General features: G+C 35.8%; 2 protein-coding genes across 5 annotated transcripts in view; one reads left to right on the top strand and one right to left on the bottom strand.

Moving 5' to 3' along the window:
• Nucleotides 1-2,232, bottom strand: part of LOC138712270 (uncharacterized) — a 206,612-nt gene extending 204,380 nt beyond the window's left edge. For all 3 annotated transcript variants that reach the window (XR_011335686.1, XR_011335687.1, XM_069843851.1), the window contains exon 1: nucleotides 2,109-2,232. The gene's annotated coding sequence lies outside the window, so the exon portion shown is untranslated. The remainder of the gene's footprint in view (nucleotides 1-2,108) is intronic.
• On the top strand, nucleotides 1,975-16,647 carry LOC138712268 (uncharacterized). 2 transcript variants are annotated; one of them, XM_069843849.1, is made up of 7 exons: nucleotides 1,975-2,023; nucleotides 2,712-2,766; nucleotides 3,573-3,733; nucleotides 5,518-6,129; nucleotides 6,205-6,326; nucleotides 8,168-8,307; nucleotides 10,577-16,647. In XM_069843849.1, the coding sequence occupies exons 1-7, from the start codon at nucleotides 2,021-2,023 to the stop codon at nucleotides 10,735-10,737; spliced, it is 1,254 nt and encodes a 417-aa protein (XP_069699950.1). In that variant the 5' UTR covers nucleotides 1,975-2,020; the 3' UTR covers nucleotides 10,738-16,647. The 2 variants fall into 2 exon arrangements, with proteins under 2 accessions (XP_069699950.1, XP_069699951.1); XM_069843850.1 differs by lacking the exon at nucleotides 1,975-2,023 and adding an exon at nucleotides 2,455-2,588.
• Nucleotides 16,648-25,389: the final 8,742 nt, after the last annotated feature.

Here is a 25,389-nt window from a genome sequence, read left to right as displayed (position 1 = left end):
TTTAATTTACTTTTGCGGAAACATTCTGAGAGATAATCTATGTTCATGTCACAACAGATCACACATTCCATAGGCCCATTTTTTATTTTATTTTAGAAGGGTATTTTACGATGCTTTATCAACATCTTATGTTATTTAGCGTCTGAATGAAATGAAGGTGAAATGAGTCCAGCATTTGCTTACATTGGGTTCAGGAAAAATCCCGGAAAAGAACCTCAACCAGGTAACTTGCCCCGACCGGGAATCGAACCTGGGCCACCTGATTTCGCTGCTAGACGCGCTGTTACTCCACAGGTGTGGACTTCATAGACCCATGTGGTTAGTAAAGTTTCTTTTTAATCACTCCTACTTGTATCCGACATATTTAAATAATACTGCTCATATTTCATGTTGTTTCATTACAAAGGGATAAATGGTTAGAACTATGCTTTGACAGCATTAATATCAAGCAAAATAAATCAGTCATTATTTATTAGGAGGCTATGAACGAATAAATCCGTTTGCTTCCGAGTTTGAATTTATCCTCTTAATTGATACATGCACATATGTAGAAAACGCATTGTATTCTTCAACTGACATAATTAGGAACATTAAATCCAGACGTTTGACATGGGCAGGGCATATAGCACGTATGGGTGAATCAAAAATGCATATAGAGTGTTAGATGGGAGACTGGAGGGGAAAAAGATCTTTGGGAAGGCCAAGACGTAGATGGGAAGATAATATTAAAATGGATTTGAGGGAGGTGGGATATGATGATAGAGACTAGATTAATGTTGCTCAGGATAGAGACCAATGCCGGGCTTATGTGAGGTTGGCAATGAACCTCTGGGTTCCTTAAATCGAGTAAGTACATATGTAGAAAAGAAACAAAAATAATTAGAGGAAGTTCTCTAATCTTCTTTTTTTCTCTTATATGGAGAAGGGATCCAAAGGCTTGCACTGCAGCCTGAGGCTTATTGTGCTTACCACTTCTATTTTGTGAATAATTGGGTACCCAACGGCCAAGCTCTTATGCTAGTACAGCATGCTATACTGTGAATTTAACCTGGGCTATTGTATGGATGATGATATGATGTGATATATGATATATTTCTCAACATACTCGGTCCTGCTGACCCTTCACATTTCTGTACTCGGGCCAGCAGTCCCTTACTTACACTACTTACAACTTTAACACAGACGTAATGTGAACCTTGAAGTCTGTTTTTTTTACTATGTCTTTCATGTCCCTTCACTTTCACTTAACCATCCTTCTAATTTATTCGTTTCTTGTCCTACTTCCCTTCTCTTATTCTCAACTACATTTAAAAACTATTCCTTCATTCAACTTCATTCCCTTTTTCTCATAGGCCTAACTAACTAAATACTGCCTTCCTGTAAATAACATAATACAGGATGATGATATGTGAATTAATGATGGCGAAATGAGTCCGAGGTCCAACGCCGCAAGTTACTCAGCAATTCTGCTTCAATTGGTAGAGAGAAAACTCAGGAGAAAAACTCCAACCTGAGCCCGCTCGTTTCACGGTCAGACATGCTAACCATTACTCCACTGCGCTGAACTCTCTACTCTTATAATAGCTTGTTTATTTTAATAACAAATAGCGTAACATGAGTTTGTGATAGTCATAAAAATAGTTTTTGTTAATCTAAAGTAAATGTATGACCTATTATTTTCGATTATATATACACGTTAAAGAACTTACAATTCGAAGTCAACTTCTTTGTAATATGCCAATTATTATTCTGTGATGACTGAAACTCTGTTATCGATCAGAAGTTGTAATTATAATTATGGGCGTAACAAAATCTAACATACACGACCTACTGTAGGCTTATCGCTTATACTAAGCTAATGCATATAATAATGTGTTATATGCAAGTCTATTGTTCCAATAATCGGAATTGTAACTATGCAACTAACATCGCCGATTAGTTTTTCAACCTAGTATATGTAGACAGAAATCTGAAAAATCATGTGAAAGCTACTAAAAACAGTTCAAAGGATCTAAAATTGATGGTAGGCTGACCTATATTCATGTTTGTTCCAAGCAAAATACATTACGCTCACATTGTTATATAGATTTCTCGTATCCGCAAGTTACCTGTTAGGCAATTTAATGTGTTAAAATGCTGATATCTTTAAATATAATTTCTTGCCAAGTTATTCTTTACAATATACGTACAACATCGCCCAATTCTATAAATTTATTTGAATATTTGCGCCGTAGAGGGCAGCACTTATAATTCCGCATGTTAGCCAACACAATTTAGAATTGTATTAATTTCTTTTCATTAATAAAATTACATTTTATCTTTATGAAAAGCGACAGGTGTAATTACGAGCTGTAAAGTTTTTAGTCACTTCATTCCTTAGAAATATAATTTTTCTAACATATACTTTTATGACAAACATTTATTCAATTTCATTCGTGAAATATGAAAGCACCCAGAACATTGGAATGCGTTAGTCAGATTTTTCGCCGGAGAAAAATGTTTGTTTCAAAATTTTGGCGTGTGATTGAAACGTATGACAGCTGGAAATTACAGCATATTTTGAAGATGTGTAATATTAATTAATATTGGTAAAGCAAATATTGAAACAGTTTGCACGAAAAAATTGTGTACTCAATTTTGTGGTTGAAAATATTAGTACATGTCTTATGTTAGCTGTCATGTCATTTTAATGTAGGTCTCGTTATTTTCAGGTTACATGCAAGCATGAGAAGATGAGTACACTGAAGGGAATTTTTGGAAATCCAAGTGAGTTTTAAGCAATGAAGTAATACGATCTCCACACACACAATATTTTTTGTCATGATTATCTTTCTGATATAATCCCAAAGCAAGAGGAGTAGAATATTCTACTCCTCTTCTCCCAAAGACAGCTTAATTGAGAGCCAATGCGTTGGAAAACCTTCGGTCACACTTTTCACTTCATTCTTTGCGACTATAACTGATTTTTATCTAAACAGGCTATAGTAAGAGTAGAGAGTCCACCATGGATTACATTATTGTTTTTGGTTTTATTCTGAACTATATGAATAAATAATACTTTTAAAATTTAGCATGATTACATTTAGACTTAGGCCTAATTCTGTGGCTATTTGCCAGAACTATTCAGCACGTATTAGGAATGACAAAAGTAAAAAAAAAAATCTATAAAAACTGACATGTCAGCTTTTGGCAAATATTCACAGGATTATTTGAAATTCAGGATTAGATATGATTTTTATAAGAAAGGATTCTTGTTCAGTACAGATTCAATTTTCCTTAGTTTTGTTTTACAATCTTTTTATGTTCACATAGTAATGTAATGTAAATGATTTTAAAGATACGATGGAAAAATATGTCATATCACTTAAATAATCACCTCAACTAACCCCTAACCTTGTCACATACGTTCTTAATGAGTTAGATGGGTTTAATGAGGGAATAGCCGAGATATGTGACAAGATTAGTGGGTTAGTTGAGGGGATTATTTAAATGATATGACATCATACTTTTTCATCGTTTCTTTAAAAATTACCGTAATATGTTTTGATTAAATTTTTTCAATTTTATTTTAGAGCCTAAAATTAGGAGAAATTTCATCCAGGAAAATGTGCGACAGCTACGAGAAATGCAAGAATTCTGGCGAAACAAAGATGAACATATTAATTCTGCTGCTGGGAGGTTGAAAGGAAGTAAATTTCAGAATGTATCTGCAAAAGTACCTCCCCACGTTACTGTAAGTTTTGGTAAACTGTTGAACAGAAAAACGTTACATAAGGACGAGCTTCACAGAATTCGTGACATAATAGTAATGATGTTACTGAAATAGTACTGATTTAACAAGGAAACTGTTAATGAGTTCATATCGAAACCTCACCTGTACTTGCCTGCATTGGCATATCTCCACAGCAGATACAAAAAAAAAAAATCTGTCCATACTGACTGTAAGGTTGACTGAGAGGAGACGTAATTTCTTACACCTGTCTATTTATCATTCATTATCATTACAATAGTGTTTCACCTAAAATTGTGTGGCATGATGTAGTATTATATTTAATGCCATGAGCATTGAGAGTGATGCTATAGACAGCTATACGGTAACTATAACAATAGGGATAAGAAATACAAAATTCAAAGATAGAACAAATATAGGCTAGTTAAAAATAAAATAGAAAGCAAAATAACATTAACAATACACACTACTGAAAAACATTTAGATCTACAGAAATGTCGAAAAATTTCTTAATACCATAAAATGCGTCTTCTATTAGCCAACATTGCAGGATAGTTTTAAATGTGTCAAAATGTGCAGTATGGTACCTGTTGTGGTAATTTATTGAACATAGCAACTGCAACTAAGTTAATACAGTTCTTTGATTTGGTTCAGAAAGATAATATATCTCTTGCTGTAACTGTGAAGTTCAGATCTATTAATGTAAATGTTGAGGTTTTTCTTAATACCTAATAAACAATTTACATTTACAACAGTTAAATGTTTTTCTCTGATGAATAAAGCTCTGCAATGTGCATTATAAAGAAAGTCTGTCTATATTCGTATTGCCTTTTTTTTTTGAAGAATGAGAACTTTGGATATAGCACTGCTATTCTCCCATATCTGAATATAAGACATTACACTATTGAATACATAATAAGAGTTTTAAGATGTGTTTGGGATATAAGAGGTGTGGCTGGTGTACAGATAGCATCAATCTGGAGGTTTAGTACACTTTCAGTGGGAAAGTTGGAAGAGAACTCTAGTGGGACTCCACCAAAACCTTAAGATGTGCAGCCTGAATGTGTAAATTGCACCACACAGCTGAGTAACGATAGCTACAAAAACCTAACCAATCGTACTTCAAAACCAGTAGAGGCTGCAGTGTTGGCCTTCAGGCCCTTCCTCTGTACAAAAATAGAGGGATTCCAATAATTGTATTGTATAGTGTCGACCAACAAGCTCAATCCTTAAAAGTACAATTGCTTGTATTGGCCTCACTAAGTACGGTTGCAGAGAATTTGAAGCACATTGTAGAAGATGATATAATAATCATCATCATCGTCCTTGCAGGTATTAGGCCTAGTGGCCTGTTACGGTCTCCGTCCATCTTTTCAGGGGGTGTCCCAAAGATCGTCTTCCATGTGGTATATATCGCAGAATTTGTCTTGGGAGTCAGGAACGGTCCATCCTATTGACATGGTTAAGCCATTTTGATATAATAATAATAATAATAATAATAATTATTATTATTATTATTATTAGAGAGGATGCGGATGACAATAATGATGATGTTTATGTCTTATTTAATTTGTGATTGTGGTGCTGATGACTGATGATTATGATGCAGTGATGATGATGATGATGATGATTATTATTCTATTATTATTTATTTTTGAGTATAATAGGTTTATTTTGTATTTCAAGAGCTCTGTTTTCAAGGAGCAATGTACTTAATATAGAATTTTGAGTGTCTTTTAAAAATAACCTTTTAAAGTGTTTGACTCAAGCATATTTTGCATTCACAGGGTTCGCAACCAAAAAGTAATGAACCAAATGCCAGAGATGCTGTCAGGACTAGAGCAGTAAGACGATCGAATTCACTATCCAGAACTTTAGAGGACGGCCAATCAAGTCAAATTCGACACGTGAAACAAAAGGGGCATGCAAAAGGTAACAGCACAGCATCAAAACGAAACAACCACGAAAATAAAGATATGGACAGTGATGTTACAAAGAGGACTGATGTGTCACATTGCATGCGTCATCACCAATCCAGAGATCGCCCTTCCTCCACTGAGTTGTCTTTCGATATGTCTGAGATGTCTTCAAATCCCAGTGACAGATCTCCTGAAAGCAGAAGTATGGGTTGTCAGACAGTTGACCCCAAGAACTGGGACAAAGTGTTCAACGAAGGAGTGATCAAGTATCCCTCATCCAGACAGCTCCCTAAGAGCAAGACGCGACTTTCAGGAAGGGGTCCTCCTACTCGTGAAATGGGGCTTCAGACAGACAGGGTGCCAAGTCCTACAGCTGCAGCTGGTGATACACCAACATCCAATGACAGCAATGAGCCAGACATTCAAAAATTGACGCTGGACGAGCTCAAGGAATCCAGTGCTGATGTTTGCGAACCTCAGGTGAGAATTTGCGGTTTTTAAGGAACTTTGCTGCTCTATATAACTCCGTATAATTGATAACTAATTTTATTGCAGAGCTCTAAGGTCAATTACGTGAAGATGAATGCGAAGTCTCTGACAACGAGGCAGAGGTCACCTACACAAGCAACAGATCCTTTGAAAGCTCCTCCTAGCTATCAGCGAGGAGTCATTCCAAGGTGATTCCTTTCTTTACCACACAAGTGGTTGATGACATTTGTATGAATCAAATGCAATCTAAATCTAAATCTAAATCTCACATAGGTAATTTACAGTGGTGCTCTTCTTTTGATTTCCTTTAATTGCCTCAATCTTTGAAGGCTGTTTGCATTCCACTTTTCTACTAAATGTTTCCTGATATTTTTTTATTTTTCTACCTGTTATCCCTAACCTAGAATAGTTTTAGCCATTTATAGGTAACGATTGAATTGGTCAGAGCTAAAAGGAACTAAGTCAAAATATGCAGTTTTGGATTATGCAACAATTTGAACAACGGATGTCATGCGCATCGAACGGTGGAAGGAGGAACTAAGACTTTTAAATATTCTTTTGCCTTCCAGAACATAAAAATATAATATTTGTGTTATTAGTGGAATGTTTTTTGCTTCTCCTGAAGGGTTGTGAAAAGAGACTTAGTTCCTTTTAGCTCCGACTGATTCAATTGTAATTAGAGGAGAAAAATTCGTTCCTTGGTTCTACGTACCAAGCGCTCTAACCATTGAGCTATGCCAAAGTTCAGTCCACAGCACCGGATCGAATCCCTCTTCTCTAGTGTTTTCCCTTTGTGGCCTTACTCCAAGTTCGACTTGTATGTTGACATATATTGAGTCAACTGCCATTATACAAGGAGCGCATTCAATTGAGTGACTTGGTGGCCGGGATTCCATAATATATATATATGCACTGTTGGGCGAAGAATCTACGTAAAGATTAATTCTTGGTCCTACAGAATTTATCTGTTATGATAACAATTGTGGAATCTCGGCCACCAAGTCACTCAATTGAGTGCGCTCCTTGTATAATGGCAGTTGAGTCTATTTGATATTTTGGGCTTCATTATCACAAAATACACTTGAAAAGTATTCCTTAAAAGCGGGCTTTTTCTTAAACTGGTTTCCTTTAAAGTGGGAATTAATTACATTATTCTTATGGTAATTTGACTAGGACTTAACAGATTCCTTAAAAACGGTAACGTTACAGATTATTCCTTAGAAATGGGAATGTTAAAACGGGGTTTTACTGTATGTTTCTTCAAAAAGGCGATGGTGACAGGGAGGAGGACTGACATCTCTTACTGCTGTTAATGCTGATTGTTCGAAAAGTAGGACCCTCAACCCCCTGCTATCTTGTGGATCTCCCTGTAACGTGGTTACCTTTATAGAAGTGTTAATTGTCTTTGCAACTATCATAGAACCTGATCCTAGAAAGTTTTCCTGATACGAACATCAGGGATTGCTGCTGTCTCATAGGGCTTGAAGAGAAATCTGTCCACAAGGCAAAAAACAGCCGGTAATTTCGCCTGGGGTTCTCCTATTCAGAGATACAATACTTTTATGTGTTGTAAATCTACAATACATAATCTGCGGCTTTTCTATCCTTTGGAAACATGCTAAGAATTTTTATTGCCCTTAAAAATTAATTGATTTTGAACTTGCAAATCTCAACTTCAGTGGCAAACAAGATGAGTGTTAGACCAGCAAGAACAACTGGTTGCCCAAGTAGTTCCTTTCACAGTGATAATAGTATCAGGACATTAGATGGAATGTACATAGTTGTTACAGGCTATTCGTTATCTCGTGAAACCTACTTGCGTGTGAAGAAAAGAAGAAAGTTGACTGGGAAACTTCCCTCCTTCACTATACTTCCACTTGTAGCTAGCTAACTCCCTTACCCCTCCACTCGCCATAAGGTTCTTATTATAAGCTATGACACACTCATGTATTTGGTTTCACAAGATAACGAATGGCCCATACTTGTAATAGTATGCATGTACAGTTTACTTATGTTACATTTGTGACAGGTATCTGCGAGAACGTCAAGAGGAGTGGCAGAAAGAAGCAGAACAGCGAGTACTTGACACACCTGACTCATCTTGTCCCTCAGGACACGTCCCACTGCCAGATTCAGAGAGAAGGGAAACACTCAAAATGCTAAGGAAAAGTAAGTCAATCTCAGAAGCACTTGGTATTCAGTGTTTTACAGCAAGGTTAGCCAGAAATGTGGGTTTGAAAGAGAAGCACCCTACTACCTTTTGTTTGCATGTTTTACTTTTCTCCACCAGCTTTACATTAAATCGAAGCTATTCTCCCCACTTCTAATGCAGTGTTTTGTTGTTAAGGTCAACAGATGTTGGATCATGTTCTCGATGTTGCTACTTCAGTATGGATTATGGCATGTATTCAAGATTTAAAATTCAGAAAGCAAAAAGTGGAAAGAAATCTATTATGTATTTTTATTTTTTTTTTGCATCCTTGCAAGGAGTTTCGGGACTGATTGGAGTTACCAGTAGAACCCCGATTATCCGGCACTCTATTAACCGATTGACGGATTATCCGACTGTCTTTCGCTCACTCTTTTTTTTTTTTACTACAGAAACATATGAAGTGCTACTGTACGTTATATTAGTACCTTTTTTTCGTGTTATTACAAGCCGTTACACTTCAGTTTGGTCTACTGTTCGAGTTGCTGTACTGTACAACGTCTATATCAAATGTATTCCATGAGTGTTAAAAGAAAACTTTTGTGATAAGTATCGAAAAATGCATATAATTGAGTGATTTGGGGAAAGAGAAACTGTGGCACATCTCGCATCAGAATACGAGACTGATGTTACAACTGTGAGCGATTTAATAAAAATCAAGGATAATAAAGTGTACAGAGTATGTAAATCTATAACATGAGAGCTTTGCTACTCCTATCTTTCCATTAAAGCCATTACAAGGAGTTTCCTTGCCCCTTAAAAACACGTCCTTGACAACCGAACTTAAATTCAGTGAACTTCTGATCCACTACCTAGTGTGTTAAACACAAGCCTACGGAGGAAATTACGATACTGCAAGTATTAATCACTTCATGTACGAAAATATTTTTGTTGCGGATTATCCGATTTTTTCGATTAATCGTTCAGTCCAACCCCTGCATTACCACGGATAATAGAGGTTCTACTGTATATGAGTTGGTCAATGCCACTTGTCTCATTCTGGCGACACCCTTAAAGAACATGGATAATTATGAAAGGGGGAAAAAAAGCGAAGGAAACACATGAATTATTATGGCAGTGATTGAGTTTAATATTAGGTTTCCATTAAAAATATTGATTACTCAATTTACCTTGTATAAGGATGAAAGCGATCAATTTTAGGCACTCATTCATGGGATACAGATTCCTAGATCATTGCCTTGTATGTATGTCTTTTAACAGCATCATATTTTATTTTTCTTGAGAATCGAACCCTAGTTGTTCGCAAGAGATTTTTAGATTAATTGGAGTTTCAAGCCATTTGTCACACTCCTGGATTCACCACCTGTTGGGAAGACTGAGAATTTTACAAGGAAAAACAGAAAAAAAAAGTATGTTCTATTAGGGCAGGAAAAAAAAAGAGGAATTTTTTACATTTTTATGTAGAAAATTGTTTATTCAGAATATATTTTTGATACCTACGGATGAAAAAGTGCAAATATTGAACTGCTTCGTAGGACTCCTTTTAGGATTCACACATTTAGATTATGTATTTACAGGAAGAATGATAATGAACTACCCAAAATAGCTATTCATAATAGATTTAACAGACAACACCATGAAAAACGCGAAAGGAGATGGAAAGTAGAGAAATGAGTTTTATGCAGAGGGGGACAGGACTAAATAGAGTTAAATTCTTTTCTATGAATGTTAATAAAAAAAAAAAAAAGAATCTGAAGTACTAGTTCACAGTGCACAGTTTTCTTGATCATCTCTCACAGATATTGTGAATCGAACCCAAGTCCCAACAGCCAAATGATATTTAATTTAATTATGTTTTATTTAACAATGCGAGGTTATAATCAGCATTGCCGGTGTGCCAGAATTTTGTCCTGCAGCAGTTCTTTACATGTCAGTAAATCTACTGAGATGAGCCTATCACATTTATATGCCATCGAACTTGCAACCTCGGGCACAGAAGACCAACACTATACTGGCTGCGCCACCCAGGCCGACGCCAAATGATACGAAGAGTAATCTTCTGTCTCCATAAATTCTTGTAAACTATCTTGTCCATGTGACTTTTACGCGAGGAAAGGCTTTTGTTGGTTATTGGCAAAGAAAATGGCAGAAAATAAATAAATAAAATGATGTATTAGATGTAGGCTTATTTCCTGTCATCCATAAACTACATTTGACTTGCTCTACTATAAAACACACTAATAATAAACCGAATTTTCTACTTTTCAGGTTATGCGGACTTGATTCAGGAGTTGAACATGATGCCAGTGAGAACAGATACACTGAGAATGCGTCACAGAAAAATGGAACTAGAGAAGCAACTGAACAAAATCGAAGAGGGTATCAAAGTATTTTCTAGACCCAAAGTATTCGTGAAAATAGGCGCCTGATTGTAATCTATGCGTGTATGTGCTGTGATGTGTTGACAATAAATGTTGGAATGGTGCTCTGTCATTTCACCAAAAATGCCATAGGTTAATAAATGTGCCTTCATTTTAACACACAAAGTGCATTTCATCTTCCACCTGGTTGGAATATTTGCATAGATAAATGCTGTACAGTTTACTTGAATCACCTCTGTGCATGTAGCCTATTACAGATTTCCATTCTGTATTCATAATTGCAACCTAGTTTCAACAGTAAGAGAAAATGATAGCTCATGCTTCTGCCGTCACATTGATGGTTTCTTAAGTACCTACTTGAATATCATGCTTTGTGTTCGTATGAACTTTATATTTATAGTATTTATTAACCTCGTTGTTGAATCCAATGTTGCAATATATGACCACACAATGGTTATTCTAAGACATGGTTCACAAATCAAGATATACACTACTTGACATCCATCTACAGTAGGCTATATGAAAATTTCAGCTCTATTCAGTATAATCTTGGCCTATATACGATAGGAAAAAATTGGTGAATACTATGTTTCGTATATATTTCGATCAATTGAAGAAATATGAATGGAAATGCACTCTAATATAAACATTACGTGTCCATCACTATATCCTTCATATTTTTGGGCTGAGAGAAAAGAAAAACTAATACATTCGGAAAATTCAGTGATTTAGTGATATCCTGCATAGTATATTAAAAGTACACTTACTTCCAGAAAATCAATTTTAGATACATTACGTATAAAAAATAAGGATCCTGGGAGAGGGATACAAAATGAAAGAGTATTTGAAAAGACTAGCTATACAGAATAGTGAACCTCTCATGAACAGGGAATTAGAAAAGGACACACACTACAAGGACAATCATAAAGGACCTACAGTAGATGCCTAAGGAAAAAGGATCACAATTAAGGTACCATATTTTCTCGAATACCCTGTGCACTTTTTCTTTTTCTTCCGAAACATACAAATAAAAAATATTAGGTGCTTATATGAAATGAAGCTGGTTAACACTGCCCAAATTTTTTCCTGCGCATCTCCTACGGTGGTATATATATATTCATATATGAGGCCTCACCGTCCTCATTGAATAATCCGTGACTATAAGTAGCCATAATGTAAATATCTATTAATTATTAATAGATATTTACATTATGGCTACTTATAGTCACTGATTATTCAATGAGGACGGTGAGGCCTAATTGAAGAAAAGTTCATTCTGGCACCGGGAATCAAACCCGGGACCTCTCAGCTCTGCCGGCTGAGCACTCTTTCCATCTGAGCTATACCGGGACACAATCCAAGATTTTTTCTCAAATTAATAGATATTTACAGTAGCCTTTGGCTACTTATAGTCACTGATTATTCAATGAGGGCGGCAAGGCCTCATATATGAATATAGGCCTATGTATATATCAATGTTAACAGTATTCATAAACTGTTGTCGAAAATGGTCATAGTCATTTAAATATGTGCTCCTGCATACATGACTTGAATGTCTTAAAAATGCAGGTAGTATACTATTGATACAAAGGAGAAAAGTTCGGCCGGCACTGTGCATCATGTCCCAGTATAGCGCAGAGCTGAGAGGTCCCGGGTTCGATTCCTGGTGCCAGAACGAATTTTCCGAAATTAATAGATCCTAAGGTGGTAGCACATGCCATTATTTTTCTGTATAGACATTTCGATTGTTAACATTGTTAAATAGCATTTGGATTAGCAGTACATGTGTCAGAATCAAGTTCAAGTATGATAAGTGTGTAGTTTGTGGGTCTTGTATTTCCATTTCTGAAAATGAGTACCACTAAAGGTATGAGATTACAACGTTTTACTTGCAGCAAAAAACTTAAAATTATCAAAGATGCAAAGGAACATGGAAATAGTGACTTATGCTATTGATGTTGTGGAATATCGTGCGAACAGCTTCAAGACAACTGACATGCATGCAGTGTGTGTGCACATAGGATGGGTTTGAAATGTATCTTGTTCCAGGATAAAATTTATTTAATTACTAGCCGTACCCGTGCGCTCCGCTGCACTTGTTAGAAATAAATATAAAGTAATTACATAATTAAAATAGAATATCTGGTCCAGGAAACATTCGTGTTTGATAGAAGGATAAATCGTTTAATATGTCACTTAATTTAAATTGTATGTAAATAATTAAAATGCAATCATTTTGGTCCAGAGACCACTCATTTAGTGCAATGATAATTCCTTTAACATATTTCTTAATTGTTATTACATGCAAATAATTAAAATATGGTCACTTGGTTCAGAGAACATCCGTTTTTGGTGCAATTTGATCCCATCAAAATTTTGCTTGGAATGAAACATATCAGAAATCATTATTTTAAAGAAACTTTTGTTATGCAACATTTTTCTCAAAAATTAATAATAAGGGAGATATTATGGTTTATTTAATTCAGGCCCCCTTATAATCTCCCTTTTGAATAAAGTATTTTGAATGCCATATAGTCTAAATCTAACTTACAACGAACTTAATTTATATTCCAATTTTCATCGAAATCCGTTCAGCCATTATCGCGTGAAAATGTAACAAACATCCAGACAGACAGACAGAGAGACATACAATCAAAAATTTCAAAAAAGCTATTTTCGGTCTCAGGATGAATAATAATTATAAATGTTAACAACAATCGTTAATTCTCTGATATGAAAATGAATGTGTTCATAAACATTATTTTAAGAAATACAGGAAATGAATTATACAGAATAGCCTATCAAGTTTTCTATGCATAAGAAGCTATTTTAATCTTATCTGTCCTGGAGTCACTCAGAAGTTATTGTAATAACATTATAGCATTATGTCCATCTTGAGAAACTACACTTTCCAATGGTGAAGTAATAATTAATTATACAAATCGGTTAATTTAGCTTCCGATATTACTCTACTTCATACAAACACAGAAACATTCTCTGTAGGCTATGTTTAATAGCTTTCGATTGTTGTTGTCCAAGGCCCCTTATAGCCAAAGTCATTTTTTTTATTTCATTACAGCGACTTAGATGGCGTTATCATCTTAATTTTAAAACTCATTTATCTCATTAAATATTAGTCTTATCAAAATTCTGTATAGAATAAAACTTGTCCGAAATCATTTTTAAAGAAACTATTGTTATGCAATATTTTTCACAAAAATTAATAATAAGGGAGATATTTCGATTTATTTAATTCAAGCGCCCTTATAACCTCCCTTTTAAATAAAGTATTTTGAATGCCATATAGAATAAAATCTAAGTTACAACAAACTTAATTTATATTCTAATTTTCATATAAATCGGTTCAGCCATTATCGCGTGAAAAGGTAACAAACATCCAGACAGACAGACATACAAACAAAAATTAAAAAAAAGCGATTTTCGGTTTCAGGATGATTAATTATACATGTTAACACCAATTATTTTTGGAAAATCGAAAATTACCAGAAAAATTTTGGCTACAGATTTATTATTAGTATAGATTGTTAACTGAACTGTATTTGTGTTTAATTTGTCGTGAATACATTTGTTGAAAGTTTTATTTTTGTATTGTTTTTTCCTCCCTCCTTTCGAAAGTGGAGTGCACATCTTATTTGAGGGTGCAGGTATTCGAGAAAATATTGGGGGGGGGGGGAATCTAAAACTACTTGGCATAGAGATTGGAGAAACTTGTTTGGCTTTATGACGCAACATTATTCAGCTACGAAAATTCTCCAAGATTAATAATAATAATAATAATTTCTTCTCAAGTGCCATATACCTAGTTCCTCACCCTTCTCATGGTAGCTAATGGTTACTATTCTGTATACTTACTGTTCTTCCGAAATTTGTAGACTCAAGGGCTGATAAGGCTGACTAATTTTAAGGTGCAATGTAAATCCTCAAGAGTGGGTGGGATCATCCTTTGTTGTGGATCTGTAGCATGTAAAAGAATCTTGTCTCTGATTAAAAGAATAGAAGGCAAATTTACGGCCAACTGTTTCTTGCTTCACCAAGTTCCCTGTTTTCATACGATGTCTCTGGGAGAAGTCTCATAAGATTATAGATGCCTCTGATGGATAAAGTAAGAAGTCTGAGAGTGTACACAGTAAGTGAATAGGTTGCAATGTATGATTAGCTCAGGGCAAGAAGTTAACTGTTGAATTACACATTAAAAACTACATAATACACTACTTCTATGTTTTGGAGAATTTAGGCACACACACTTTCAATTATCAGTGCTTTCGTGTTCTATGAATTGTCTCATAGTGTGATGGAAAGTGCTATGCGAATGTCTTGCACATTTTAGACGAAAAAGCCTGTCAAATCATAACTGTGCATTTTTGCCTAAGAATTGTAGGACGAGTAGTAGAAAAACCTAAATATTACAACAGAACTACATCAACAGAATAAGTAAAGAATTTATAATTTATATTGGTGAAAAGACTCAAGACAAAATTCGAAAAGCAATGTTAAGAAACAATCACAGAATCTAAAGGAAAAAATGGGAAGAAATAATAAAAACAAGACAGGAAAAAGGAATGCTCTCTATCTGCACCTATGACAACAAGCTTTCTCAATGGATGGACCTAAGCCATCTGCTCAGTTCAAAATCTCTTAAATAGAGTGTCATGGGGAAAATTGGGATGCAAAGTGAAATAGTCCATTTCGGTGCATCTGCAATAATCATTCATGATGACAAAATTGTTCAATGTGGAAAATAAATGAAAAAAGGCTCGAATGAATTTCTTCTAAACTATGTATGTTTTGATTTCTTTGCTGATGGCCAAAATAGACCATTTCTAATGGAATAAAAATTCTGCAAATCTCCTTTCATATACAGAGCAAACTGTAACTAATGTCTGATCAGAATGAATGTAACTTTCGTTCTGCAAAGGAATTTTACAATGTTACATTTGCTCGGATCAAATTTCTGCACTTTGAAGGACAAAACTAAAATTCTTTCAAGCATTTATCATAATACATTGCTCTCTTAAATTTACAGTATATTGAAAATTAAATCAATGACTTTCACAAAACATGTTATGAAATGTTTCACATAAAACAATTTTTATCTCGAAAAACAGAAACGAGCAAAATTGCATTAAACTTTCTTGTTTGAAATATCTCAAAGAATAACTCCCTGAAATTAATGACATTACTTACAGTTCACTTTGTACAGTGCGTTCACTTCCCCCTGCGGTCGGCCAGCAAGTGCGGAGCATCAGTTAACGACGTGTATCAATCCTCAAGCTTATCCTACTCATTTATTGTTATCACTTCAGTACTAACCTTGTTACAAAAGATGCTGAAAGTGGTGTCCATCTCCATTGATGCATTCTTGACACTGACAAGCGTAAACTGACTGCTCACGGAAACCACCACGCGTGGCCTTGAGGCGTTTTTTTAAGCGCTTCAGTAAAGCAAACTGATTGTTGAAACAACGCAATTCGGTCAGCTGACTGCAAAATGATGGACAGCTGTTGAGTGATTCTTAAGCATGGGTGGCAGCACGTTGGTAGGCTATATTATTACTGCTTCCCATGTTTGCTGTTCATCGCCCGGCCACAGGGGGAAGCGAATGCACTGTATAATTAATAAACATAAAATACGAGTCAAATCCGTCCAGTAGGTTAACCATTTGAAATGTACTCAGAAAATGCACTTTTATTCTGATGCACAAATGTAATTTATCAAGTTTTATGTAAATGTGATATTGTTCCTGTTACGAAAATATGTATTCAGGTTTTCGCTATCTCCACTGGAACACTTTAATTTCTGGAGTTGAATCTATTGTACACAAATTATTAATATAGTTAACAAATATTAATAAGACAACAGTCAATCTATTTTAGATGAGCTGCGTTACTGTATTGATAGAAAACATACTGAATAAAGAGAATACTATTTTCCATTATATGACTTGAGGCTTTCCCGGCGTTTGATGTAGAATAACTCTTCTCGGGTTCTTCGTCCCTGAAGAAGATGGCAGAGCTAGCCGTCGAAAGCTTGGAAGCTAATTTCCAACTCACCTGGCTGAGAACCCGAGAAGAGTTATTCTACTATTTTCCATTAGTTACGAAAAATGTGTGTATCATTTCAAGATGTGTGTGCACACGTGTTTAACACCTTAGGTTGCATGCCATCATCAAATGTCAGCTGATTACTGTACTTGTAACCAGAGTACTGTCCTCTTGTGCTTAGGCCTGTATGTAGGTTGGTTTAGGTCACTGGAAAACTGGACAGAGCAAATGTTGGCATCCTAACCTCTTTCTTTAACTTTATCTCTTCTATTACCAAACAAAAAAATGAAACAATAATAGTGCCAACTCACCAAACAGAAAGCTGTTTTTATTACATTATTTATAAATATTCATTTTTATTGAGCATGTATTTAACAATTATTTCACATCCTACCTTAAAATACTTTCTCTTGCTCCCTTGTTCTGGGTATTTGCCCATTCTAGTCAATTATAAACTAGGGCCAGTGAATATTACATAACTAGATTAGGTCACATACTACAACGTTAAAAATAAAAACAATGTCCCTTAAAATTACCAAGATTCTGGGTACATCAGGTAGGCCAAATTTAGTGGGTTACCGAACACATTAAAAAGCTGGAAGTTGTCTTCTTGAAATTAATGGAGATCATGATTTTCGGAGGGAAAGGAATAATCTAAAGGAAATTAATTTGTATATTAAAATGGATCCACATATGCCACCAGATAATGCACATTAACACAAGACACGAATTATTGTACGATCTTGCCTATCAGAGAATAGTGGAATTGAGAATGCTTTCCAATAAATTCAAGAAAACAGCTGATTAAATGATACATAACACTTCACATGGATATAAATGATTTATTTATTTGTGCTCTTTGGGGGATAAAAAATCCTCAAAAGTTATCTGAATGTATTACATGAAGTTGAATTTTTTTTACATTTGTTATACATTTTAGAAACAATTCTGAGAGAGAGGTGAACAGTCTAATTCAATTTTATAAAGGAGCCTTTGTTTTAAATTTAAGGGCTGAATGGCCGCTGATTCAAAAAAATAAACCAGTATATTTTGATCATTATTACCTCCTATTTTACATCCCCTAATGTTCGTGTTTCGTAAAACTCAGTCTTATCTTTTGACTGAGGATTAACAGAAACCTACACACAGGGTTTAAGGAGATTTAAGATGATTAGTCAGTCCGTTGATTATAGAATAGTTTTTTTATATATATGTAGATTGTCCTTATACTTTATAGTAATGAGGAAAAGATTATGCAGCGGCAACTGGAATTATCAAGAAAACAGTGTGCCAGGGACTTCTCTTTTCATACGCATGCACACATACTGTATAGATTACTGCAGTTGTATAAAAGTGGTTATATGTGCATTGTTTTTGGAGATGACTGTCCATCCGAGTCCACTAGGATAATCAGGAATGTACGAGTATGTTTACTCTTATGTCTCACCCATCCCAGCTGCAGTTTGCTTGCGATGAAGATAACAACCGACCTTGCAGCTAAGAGTAACTCGCTCTGGAGTTCTGATTAAAAAAATCCATCTGCCTAAATCGATGGCGTCAACTATACTTCATATGATCAACAAAGACTGTAATATAATATGTAGAGATTACAGACAGATTAAATAAATTGCTTAAAGAGTATTATTTGTGTAAGATGTGTACCATGACAGTGTTAACTATTACTCGTTTTATAAATATACTGGTACAATATCGTTAAACCTTTCTCTGTGCTATTTATCAGTAAACAATTGAAATATAGGGCCTCAATATCAGCAACTATTTCGTAAAGAGTGGCTATGTGAAGTGCAACTTAAAGACAAACACAATTGTGTTCTGGAGTGAAGTAGCCAGTTACAGGTACACATCTGATATAAATTCTTTCCAAGATTTGGTTTTCTTGGTCTAATTCACAAATGGAGAGAATATTTAGTATGATGAATGTCGTGAAGTCTATGAAAACGGATGGGGACCGAATTAATGAATGCAATTCCGACAATACGGAGAGGTCTGGGTCGTGTGAATAAGTGTTGCAAGAATTATCAGGTACCACCAGAAGTTTTGGAGAAAACAGGTACCCAGACTACATACAAAAATGAAAGTGGACAGGATAGGAATAACTTACTCTACTCTGGGGACCTCACAGTCACAGCATTATATTCCAGCGTTAGAAGGTTTAGATGGAGATGATCCGGAGGAGCTGCTAATTTGAGTGAGGAATTTTTAAATTACATGTTTCTTATCAATACTAATTGCATGTGTATAGAATTGAATGTCTTACATTGTGTCGAAACAAAAGCTTCATTGACCAGCATATGCGAAAGTTAAACTTGTGTGCTATACCACTTATTACTTACGTACCTGACATTATATGACATTGCTAAAATACCTTGGAAATGCCTTATATTTGTAATATGGAGTACTGGAAATTAGATATAATTACTGGGAGAGCTATATGTCCACTCAACTCGCGCCAAATACATCTTATTTATATAATACTTCACTTCACTTCACTTCGTTTTATTTACTGACGCTACTGCTAACCAATCCGGTCGAGCCTTTGCGTCGTAGCATGTCGTTGAAAAAATTCATTTTCAAGTAGTAACCTTGTCGAAACGTTGAATGTATTTCCGCGTTTTACATTCGTTTTCGTAATGAAGTTACTTCAAATTCAATTCTATTGTGTTCGTAGTACCGAAGTACCGCACCCTGAGGTGACTAACAAAGTAATCACTTTGGTGAATAATGGATGATACTTGATGATGATGAACACGTCTGCACTTCACGGAAACAGACGGATGAATGTACAGTGAAACCTGCCTTTGCGGTCACTTTATTTAAACGGCCACCTGGCCAAAAGGCCAATTTTCTCTGGAACCAATTAGATTTTCCATAAGTTCAATACAAATTCTCTTTATTTAGCAGCCACCTCATGCGCCGGCCAGTGGCCGGGGTCTATTTGGATTGGAACCTGACTATAACGGTCACTGTCCAACAAAAAATCTTTTCACGGATACTGTCTGACCTATTTTTTCAATGGTTAGAGGACAGAAGCAATAGCTAAGTGTACAACAGTACACCCTCCATATCTTAGGGTTAGTTGGTTACTGTTTTATGAGTCTTTTGTCACTTCCCACTCAGACCCTGCACAGCTATAAATTCTTACTCGTTTTCTAAGGATTGAAACACGGACTTTTTCTATCGAAAATGTCACAGTATGTTTTAGGTAGTTGACCATTCGATTTTTTGTTCTCCTCTTTCTGTCTTTCTCTATATGGCCAGCTTTTACGAATTTTTCTTCTTTTCATTCACTTGATTCAGAGGAACTGTGAAGTTAGTTTGAGAGAGAAATCATGTTTAACAATAAATTTAGAATGGTGTTAAGTTTAGAGGTGAGACGAAAAATGATTGAAGAAAGTGAGAAGGAAACATCTGCGAGAAAAATTGCAGAAATATTCAAATGTGGAAGGACACAAATAAGCGGTATAATTAAGAATAAAGATGAAATATTAAAAGAATGGGAGGAAGACAGAATCTGTGTTCAGTGATGTGAATGAGATCGTTTACGAATGGTTCAAGTGTGGGAGGACGAAGAAATTGCCTGTAAGTGGGCTTATGATTCAAGAGAAAGGTATTGAAATTGCGAAAGAACTCAATGTAAGAAATTTTGTTGCTAGTAATGCGTGGTTAGAGTGCTTTAGAAAACGGCATAACATTACATTTCGTTCTGTGTCTGTGAAGGAGATGACATTGCAACCAATGTTATTGAAGAATGAAAAAAATAGACTGCCTTCAATTCTTGCGGAATATGAACTCAGAGACATTTACAATGTTGACGAAACAGGTTTATTTTCAGGGCCTTCCCTAACAAAACTTAAGTTGTAAGAAAAACGAGTGTAAAGGGAGGAAGTTGGCAAAAGACAGAATAACCCTGCTCATTTGTTTTAATGCTGCAGGAGAAAAAGAACCACTCTTCATGATAGGGAAATCATTGAAACCGAGATGTTTGAAAAATGTTGACATGGGCTTATTGGAGGTGAAGTGGACTGCCAACAATAAAGCTTGGATGACATCATCATTATTTGAGAATTAACTATGCGATTTCAATTCCAAGATTAAACGACAAAATCGCAATGTGACCTTGAAATTGGCGTTTCTTCCCCCAAATACGACATCACACCTCCAGCCCCTTGATCAAGGTATTATCCAGTCATTTAAACTGAGGTACCGCTAGCTAGTTTTGAAAAGGATAATTGCAAAAATGGAAGAGGTTAACATTAATATGCATGAATTTTTGTACGCGCACAGTCCTAAAAATTCAGTGAAATTCAGTATTTTCATGCTGATTCATAAAAGAACCGCAACCTTAATCAAGCGGCCACCTGATAAAAACGGCCATTTTATAAGGTAACTTCACATGGCCGCTTTAGACAGGTTTCACTGTATTTATATAATAAAATCGATGTGCGTGAATGAAAAACATAGCCATATTTCGTGAATGTGACGTTTTTGGGGAGAAAAATGAAGGGGGTTTCAGTGTTGCCAGCGTAGTAATAATACTACTACACACCTAACCAAAGCTAACCTAACCTGTCACATAATACGCACCTAATCTAACCTGTTACATAATACTACACACTTGTAGTAACATTCCTCAAGTTTAGTAACATTTCGTTATCATATATTGCCATCTCTGCTAGAAGCCGTGTCGAGTGCCACTAGTGGAAGTGGATCGTAATCAGTGTTGCCAGGTTGAGTGATTTATCCCTCGGAGTAAGGATTTTTTGGTCGAAAAGGTATTGAGGGATTTTTTTGACAGAATGACACAAAATGTAGGGATTTTCACACCTTTGCATATACATTTTAAATATTTTTATTTTTTAGATATGAAATAAGTTTCTTAATTTTTATTAAAAGCACATAAAAGTGATTTAACACTGAAAACTCTATCATATGCTTAATATTTGGTTTGTCAATAATGGGTTGTTATAACATTTCTTTTTTTTTTCGTTTTTGATTGTGCTAACAGATGGAGTTGCTTGTCAACAATGTGACGCTGAAACGTGTGTTCAGGTTACTGCCCAGCGACAGTCCTGATGTATTTTTATATTTGTGATGATTGGTTAATTAATATTAACCCGGCACACTCACAATCACACTCACATTCATACAAATTTCCAGACTCTAGACACCCAGGGAATTCCTCTTCTTCAAGAAAAATTCAATCGAACCCGGGACCTCCTGATCTGGAAGCCAGCATGCTGACCAACAGACCACGGAGGCAGTCATTTATAACATATAATTTTAATTCAAAGAGTTGAGTGATTTATATAGAAACGACCAACGATATTTAATTTCACTGCTTGTTGGATACCATTTACCATTGTCGTTTGCGTCTTCCCGCTTTATATTCAATTCGATTCAGTACTTCAGTAGACCAGTGGCGTATACTGGTTTAAGGGTCTGGGCTACCACTGACCCTATTATTACACAAAACATATTTTTAAAACCCTATAATAAAATTCCTTACCTATTTATATGTGAATTCCAGACGTCTTGATTGGGACGAAAATACTTTGATGACTTCGTCATTGAAATTACAGTTGGGCCGCTTGCGAAGTTTCTGTAGAAATGACTTTTCAATTGACATCAGTGCCAAGCCGGATAAACGTTCTTGTGTATGAGTTGATCTACAGTAGGATTTTATTCTCTTCAACGCAGAAAATGTTCTTTCTACCGATGCTGACGTAGCTGGTATTGTCACAATTAATGTTCCCAATTTAAGGACTTCAGGAATAACTTGGTTCAGCTGGTTTTCATATATGGCAGATAATATTTCATGGATAGGTTTGTTCGAAAAATCAAAGACTTCTGCTGAATATATTACACTTAATTCATTTTTCAAACATACTTGATCAAAGTGACTGTTATAGGACTGAAATAATTTGTTTAGTGCCTCATTCAGGAAGTTTTCTCTATAAGCAGAAAATTTTTGAGAATCTAGAAGATGTGTGAACTGAAGCTTTCCATAATCAGAAAATCTGTCAGTAATTTCCATGTGCATACGATCTAGTATGCTGTAGTACAGCTGCCTGTATTTCAATTTATCATCTCCTTTTCTTCGCTTTAATGGTGGTTCCATTGTATTGTCTGAAGAATTTTCATTTTCCATATTACTCCATACGGACGGAAACCCACTACGTCTGAACTCGGATATAGTATGTTTTAACTTTGATACCTCTTGCAAGCAATATGCTATGTCTAGACTTTTTGTCTGAAGAATATTTTAGAGCACATCTGTATGTGTGAACACTCTAGCATAGACTTCAAGAAGAAATATATTCTGAAACTGTGTGAAAAAATTCAAATATCCTTGAGCCTGCACATTTACAGCATCATCCCAGTTTTCTTCAGAGTCATTACAAATTATATTTTCAAAGAAAGCAGTCAGTTGTTCTCTGTATTCCTTTACTGTATTTACAAGCCGAGATGTAAAATTCAATCTAGTTGGTGCTACTTTTGGGAGTTTCTTGTTCATAAATTCCTTGAGGTTTCTGATCTTTTAGGAGATGATGAGAAAAATGCAGCTAAACCCGACAGTGTTTTGAAAAAAATGCGGCATTCTGGAATGGATGAAGTAGTTTGTTGCAAAACTAAATTGAGAACATGGCTGTAACAATGGACAAATAGTGCTTGAGGATACTTTTCTTGAACTTTTGTTTTCCCGCCATAACTGAAGCACCATCGTATGTCTGTGCAATTAACTTATTGCCGACATTGTATTCTGCTATAACACCTTCCACATGCTGAAACAAAGCAGCAGCAGTTTTGTCCGAACTGACATTTGTGAATCCTATAAACCGTTCTTGAACATTGGCAGTACTGTCGACGTATCTTAAAACAGTGGACAATTGACTCTGATTAGAGCAGTAACTTGTTTCATCAACAACAATGGCCACAAAAGGTTTTACGTTCTTTATCATAACCCCACTTATAGCAAATATTAAGTCATTCTGAATTGCGGGAGAAGTACCACGGAATACTGTTGAACTCTCAAGATGATTGGCCAGTAAATGGTCAAATTCACTTAAGGAACTTAAATATTCAATATAATTTCCTCTATTGTCTGATTCCACACTCTCATTATGACCCCAAAAAGCCAATTCTTGTTTTCCTAGAAAGCAGACTGCGTTAATAAGACGCAGTAAAATCTCCCGATTTTTTTTCACAAGAGCATTGTGTTGGTTGATGTGTAGAACTTTTTGCTTATCTAGCTGTAAATCAATTCTTGTCTTCCCAAAGTTTGCAAAGTTCATGCTACTATAAATATGAGCGTTTGATTTGTCGTGTTTTAGGACTGCCGTTCGAAGGGAGTTCATATTAGAAAACCCCTCTTTTGACCACACATTAGTTTCGCGGCTAAATAACAAACATGGCCAGCAAAATAGTTTAGACAGTTTAGAACTACCACACAACCAATTCCACTTACCATATGATGTTGAAGTGAAATGGCGTGTGTACTCACGCTGTTTTTCTTTTACGTCCATGGACAAATTTAACTCAGGAGTTGGTCTTTCCATTTTCACAATTTCAACTTTCTCGTTGTATGTACGACGGTTAAAAGGCACTTTTAATAAACCTTCTATTACACAGTCATTTTCAACACAAACCTCTCCAGAAATTTGTTCTGCCATATTTTTCACAATATCACTTAATTGGGAAATTAAAAACTTAATAATTAAAAATAAATATAACTCTTAGACACTCGAACAAATCACAAATTTAAAATACTGCACTGCAAGAACACAATCACATTAATGAGCTAGCGTACTAAGCATATTGTTGCTTCGCGCCTTCCAAGAAACCGATAACGAGAGCGGCAACTCACCTGCCTACAGTGCACGATGGAAACAGGAGGGAGCGGGGGACGGGGAGTTGTGCGACGTGAGCGGAACGGTCACAGGCTACCCTTCACGGCAGCGGTTTCTCCAGTGATGCCACCTTGACAACTTGTTTCTTTTCGAGAGCAGAGAGCGCATATAAATCTAACAATTACTTTAATTTTAATTACTATGGTAAAACTAATAATACAAAATTATTACATTATGTTATATTATAAACTTTTTCTTTTGTAATTTCTTTGGGCTACCGCCGGTAGCCCCGGTAGTCCGCAAAATACGCCCCTGCTTTGTATCTGTTCTCATTTAGCGGCTTAAATTCTGTGACTAAGCTTCGGCTATCATTTCGGCCTGATATAATTAGAACCGTTAATAAACGTGAGCTAGCACGGTAATCCTATTTATTTCTTCAACCCAACTCAACTCATCTTCCAACATCTGGGGTCGTCGCGGATACTTCAAGAATTGCGTACAACCTACGTCTTCGAAGGAGTCCGTCGATCCCGGGACTGCAGCCTGGGACACGACAGGACGTTCTTTCTGGTGGCAGCTTAGTGGATACCTGTCGGCTAATTGCTGGGTCCGTTGAGGCGGAGGAAGCAGCTGAGTCGGGAGACACGTACCGATTCGGCCACAGCGAGACACCGACAACACCCGGCGGCATGAAGCGAACGCCCGAGGGCCTCTTCCTTCTGCACCCATCCTCGCAGGTGAGCCCAGGTTAACTTTAGTCTTGCTCGATC

This window comes from Periplaneta americana, chromosome 13, assembly GCF_040183065.1.
Source record: "Periplaneta americana isolate PAMFEO1 chromosome 13, P.americana_PAMFEO1_priV1, whole genome shotgun sequence".
NCBI lineage: Eukaryota > Metazoa > Arthropoda > Insecta > Blattodea > Blattidae > Periplaneta > Periplaneta americana.
The sequence above is the reverse complement of the archived record's forward strand: the minus strand, read 5'-3'. Positions and strand labels throughout refer to the sequence as shown.